Source organism: Limulus polyphemus, unplaced genomic scaffold, assembly GCF_000517525.1.
Source record: "Limulus polyphemus unplaced genomic scaffold, Limulus_polyphemus-2.1.2 Scaffold9097, whole genome shotgun sequence".
Lineage (NCBI taxonomy): Eukaryota > Metazoa > Arthropoda > Merostomata > Xiphosura > Limulidae > Limulus > Limulus polyphemus.
The window spans coordinates 22444-28152 of record NW_013674707.1 but is presented as its reverse complement, the minus strand read 5'-3'; the positions used below and the strand labels follow the sequence as shown (position 1 = coordinate 28152).

At 33.0% G+C, this 5709-nt stretch overlaps 1 protein-coding gene across 2 annotated transcripts in view; it reads right to left on the bottom strand.

Moving 5' to 3' along the window:
• Nucleotides 1-337: 337 nt before the first annotated feature.
• The window catches only part of LOC106475747 (leukotriene A-4 hydrolase-like), a 12605-nt gene continuing 7233 nt past the window's right edge, over nt 338-5709 (bottom strand). Inside the window, exons 2-5 of one of the 2 annotated variants that reach the window (XM_022379798.1) lie at nt 3734-3873; nt 2702-2813; nt 1672-1740; nt 338-547 (exon numbers count right to left, since the gene is read on the bottom strand). In XM_022379798.1, coding sequence (XP_022235506.1) covers nt 353-547; nt 1672-1740; nt 2702-2813; nt 3734-3873 — 516 coding nt within the window. In that variant the 3' untranslated portion in view covers nt 338-352. Of the gene's footprint in view, nt 548-1671; nt 1741-2522; nt 2635-2701; nt 2814-3733; nt 3874-5709 lie in introns of both variants that reach the window. The other variant, XM_013936421.2, reaches the window with a different exon arrangement.

Below are 5709 nucleotides of genomic sequence, written 5' to 3'. Positions count from 1 at the left end.
AGGATCATAGTTCATCACCATTCAACATTGGACAGTTCATCAAACCCTTAGGATCATAGTTCATCACCATCCAACATTGGACAGTTCATCAAACCCTTAGGATCATAGTTCATCACCATCCAATGTTGGACAGTTTATCAAACCCTTAGGATCTTAATTCATCGCCGTACAACATTGGACAGCTCATCAAACCCTTAGGATCTTAATTCATCGCCGTACAACATTGGACAGCTCATTATTAGGATCATAGTTCATCACCATTCAACATTGGACAGTTCATCAAACCCTTAGGATCTTAGTTCGTCACCATTCAACATTGGATGGTTCATCAAACCCTTAGGATCATAATTCATCACCGTCCAACATTGGACAGTTCATCATTGACAGAATATTTGGAACAACAGTAAAATACAGCTCCATCTGTTTGGAAGCTTGTGGAACTGACCTTCTGGGTAAACTTAAAAGCTTTCAGGTTTGTGTTTTCACAGTCTTCCTCTCCATCACGCACAGCACTCATCAGAACAACCAAATCTTTTGGAACTCGCACCTAAAAGAAAAACTTTTTTTTTAACTTTTCAGCTTTTAACTGGTTCAGATAATTTTGTAACTACTTGATATCTGTACAACTGGCCAAAAACTGTTTGTATTATAATCTATCGCATCTTAGGGTAACAAATAAATTAAAACATCAAAAGTAAACAATTAGACTTTAATGTATTCTCAACTTTTCGGAAAACTTCTGTACAGAAATACTCATTCATTACAAGATTAGGAAGTGTAATGTTTTAGAATTTAGTTAAAGTTATAAAAGCCTAATTTTTATCTGTTTTATTAGAGGAAAGGTAACGAGTCAACTGCACCTGCAGCTTATTTTGGTCTTACTGAATAGTGAGATGTGACTGTCATTCTTATTATAGTTCACACACACAGTCCAAAGTGTACAGCATGTTTTTTGGAATCAAAGTAGGGGTATATTAACTACCTGGCTACACCCTCCACAACCAGTAAAACAGATTATTTACTTATGTTTGGAAACACATCAGCAGTTGTCTACACACAAGTTTAAAACTATGTAGACTGATTTTCAACCTTTCTAATTCTATACTTCTTTATTGTGGAAACAAATGCACAACATGTCTGTTATATTTGTTTTAAAACAATCATGAAAATAATGGAGAAATCTTGCTGCCTTCCAAGTTTAATGATGTATAATTTATATTAAACAATAAACAGATATTTATAAAGCTTCTAAGCAAACTATATAAATGCGTACTACACGTTAAACAGATATTTATAAAGCTACTAAGTAAACTATATAAATGCGTACTACACGTTACACAGATATTTATAAAACTACTAAGTAAACTATATAAATGCATACTATACATTAAACAGATATTTATAAAGCTACTAAGTAAACTATATAAATGCATACTACACATTAAAGAGATATTTATAAAGCTACTAAGTAATCTATATAAATGCGTACTACACATTAAACAGATATTTATAAAGCTGCCAAGTAAACTATATAAATGCATACTACACGTTAAACAGATATTTATAAAGCTACCAAGTAAACTATATAAATGTGTATTATTTGTGGAACCTACAATAGATATTACTGGGTTTACTAGTTTGGGAGAGACAGTTACATAACAAGAACCTTACCACAGCCGTATATGGACTCTTAACTCCAGGAGAGTCTTGACAAGGAAGCATAGAACGAGCATGTATAGCCTACACATGAAGAGGGAAAAACAAGATTTTTAGACATGATTATCAAATACATTATCATAACTCATGTGTTATGTTATATTTCTACTGCTAACAAATACAACATGTCTGACTATAACTCCTGTGTTATGTTATCTTCCTACTGCTAAACAAATACAACATGTCTGACTATAACTCTTGTGTTATGTTATCCTCCTACTGCCAAACAAATACAACATGTCTGACTATAACTCCTCTGTTATGTTATCTTCCTACTGCTAAACAAATACAACATGTCTGACTATAACTCCTGTGTTATGTTATCTTCCTACTGCTAAACAAACACAACATGTCTGACTATAACTGACATTTTATACAATTTAACATTCTAATAGTGGCATGCTACCAAAAACTATTTTATATAAGAAACAGTTATAATACAGATTTTCTACCAAAGCATTTCCAAATCAGGTGATTGCCAACTTGTAGCCACTATCAAGAACAAGTTTTAATACATATAAAGTGTTTTCACAATGGCTGATAACTCCTTATTTGACCAGTAGAGTAATATTGCCAGCTGATCAACAAACAGCTCATTATTTGACCAGTGAGGTAAACTTGATCAGTTAGTTGACGAAAAATCTTTCTTTAAGTGGTAAGATAACTAATCCTAATTTTTACAATATTCTTCCTCCATATGTTTATGCAAATAACAAAGTAACTTTCTTTAGCATGGGTGATCCACAGTGCATATATCAGAATTAATTAGAAAAAACTGTATGTGGTATTACTAATAAAATGTATACCTGGCATTGACTGAACATATAAGGTTGCTGTTTGCCTGCAGTTAGTTCTTTGGACAGCCACTGGAGGGCACTGGCAGTCTCTGATGTTTGGTAAGTAACTTTGATGGAAATTCTACAATGCAGAAAAAATTATAAAACTAAGATTGAGTATCAAGTTTATCACAATGTAAAAAATTCACCTCACTGTGGCTGTAGAGGTAAGGATGTTTCTTTCCTGCTGTTAGTTCTGGTATTAGCCACTGAAGGGCACTACTACTTGGAATGGTCTCATAGAATACTCTAAACTCTTTCCTGTAAGTAGAAAGTAATGCTGTAGTTGTTGGTAGATAAGATTTTTCCACTAGAATGACACTATCTTAGAACCAACAAAAGAAAAAAGACATTTTAAATACATTACATTTTTTTTCAATTTCAACAATTAGATAACTTATTTCAGATAAACATAAAACTATACAATTTTCACTAAGTTAACCTGGTATTATTAATCACAAAACATTGGAATTAAGGAAATTTGTATTACGTCTCAGTTTTACATGGTAGTTGTCATTTTGTGGTTCTTTCTCACAATGTTTGTCATATTTACTTTAAGACAGAATGATTTATAGCTTTATCTTTTAAAATGCCAACAGTCTATCAACAACTGCTACCACAATTATACTAACATGAAATTTGGGCTTATAGGATGAGGGCTAGAACCAAATAGTCTCACCTAAGTTAATCCATGCTGGCACTCAATAATGTTTCTATATTTTGTTAATTGAGTTTCTTTGTGGTGTATTTTACCACGATAACTGTACCATGTCATGTAAAGTGAGCAAAAGGGACAGGAAATAAGTCTTATCATTACATACCTTTGTTGTTTTATGTTACTTTGAGCTGACGTCAAGTGTCCAAGGGATCAGAATATTATAAAAAATTAATGATTAATTAATTAAAAATTAATTATTATAAGAAATTAATGTGGAAATGTCTTTTTTTGTTGAAAAACTGAACAGACGATAAAGATGGCTAAGATTTGAAAAAAATTAGGAAAAAAAAAAAAGTGTGAAAGTTAGGCCTAATAGTCTGGTTCTGTTTTACTGCTGCACCTGACCAATCAACTTAAACATTGTATAATTTGCCTGACATCCATGAAGCTAAACAAATAATGTCTTCTATATTCTCTGTAAAATAACTTTTACATGGTTATTTTCTAAGCAAACAATTGATACCGATTTTCCATATTTTCTGGGAGCTCAATTTCCAGCTTGGAACCAAAAGTGAGGACTGGCTCTCCACATTTGTAGTTCAATGGTTTGTCGGTTGATTTATCTACTACATTTTTGATAGTAAGATCCCGTGTATCTAAAACCTGAGAAATAAGAGTATTGATGTTAGAATGTAAAATAACAATCTCCAAGTATATACTAGTGAAACAAATTAATTTTTTGGTTCATTAGAAACTGGTTTGAAAAGGATATGCTGTTAATTGTACTGTATTCGTTCAAAATCCATACTCACAAAAGTCCCTAAAACTCTCAAGAATACAGTTTAGAAGTCCTTTAGTAGAAGTTTAGAGCTATATTTTTGTGTTTTATTTCATGAAGATTAAAACTTCAAATTGAAATTTTGCTAAATCTATATTTAACCAAAGATATAGATTTTGAAACATAACATAGGTCTGCGATGGTTTTATTGTCTTGAAATTTTTACTTGTTCTACAGTAATTCATGTTCCCTGAATCCGAAAATGATATCCATTTTTCTCCATCATGTACAGATTTTTCACAAAACGTCATATGTACTTTTACATAAGTGAATCATGTTCATTGAAATCGGGTCACATTTTGTTATACTTAAAATGTCGACAACCACTGGCTATTGATTTTTCTAGACCAATCGCGAAGTGAGAGTTATCGATCGTTCTAGAACCCAATACAAACACACTGTTAGTATATAAACAGTTAACAGGCCTTATGATGTGTCATTTCTGGATAGTATGTAATATATAAACAGTTAACAGGCTGCATGACATGTCATTTCTGGATAGTATTTGTTTGTGGTTGACTTTTACATTATTTTTTTATTTTCAATATTATTCATCACTATGGCAACAAGATGTTGTGTAAGTGACTCAAACTTATTCTGTTATATTTGTGGTAAAGAAACAAAGGTAAAACATTACAGCATTTGATAAAGTGTATTAAGCATACTTTGGAATAAAACTTGGGAACCAAGACAAATCATGGGCTCTGCACAAAGCTTGCAGCATTTGCGTCGAAGAGTTGAGACAATGGACTAAAGATAAGAAAAAATATTTGCCTTTTGGAATTCCAGTAGTCTGTAATGAGCCTAGAAACCATGGAGATAACTGCTATTTTTGCTCATGTAATGTGCAAGGCTACAACACTCAAACTAAAAAGAAAATTTCTTATCTGAACCTTCAGTCTGCTATAAGACCTGTTGCTTGTGGCCCTGATGTACCTGTACCTACTCCACCGGAGACTCTTGATACAGTTTCATCTGATGTCAACAGAAATGATGATAGGGATTGTTTTCAACCTTAAATGTCTAGTGAACCACAACTTTTCACACAAGGTGAACTTAATGACTTGGAGAGAGATATGGACCTTCTAAAGGATTCTTCAGAGAGTTTTGGGGTCCAGACTTCGGGCTAAGAACTTACTTTCTCCAAGGACATCATTTTACTGATATACAGAAATCATGAGAAAGAGTTTATGCCATACTTTTAGCAAAAAGGTACACTGGTTTATTGCAACAATATTTCTGAATTAATACCAATGCTAGGAGCTGCAGTCTATGAACCAAGTGAGTGGTGATTGTTCATTGATTCCTCCACAAGAAGTCTAAAAGGTGTTCTACTTCACAATAGTAATATATATGCATCTGTTCCTATTGGTCATTCTGTTCACTTGAAGGAAACATACAAAAATCTCGAACTTCATCTTAATAAACTACATAGAACATGGTTGGCTACTTTATGGAGACTTCAAAGTCCTTTGTATGTTGTTGGGTCAACAATCCCGTTACACAAAGTTTCCATGTGTGAATGGGGCAGCAGAGCACGAAATCAGCACTGGATAAAGAAGCAATGGCCACAAAGAGTCAGCCTGATACCAGGATACGAAAAACATTGAACGTGAAAGTTTGGTTGACACAAAGAAAGTCCTATTACCTCCACTTCATAT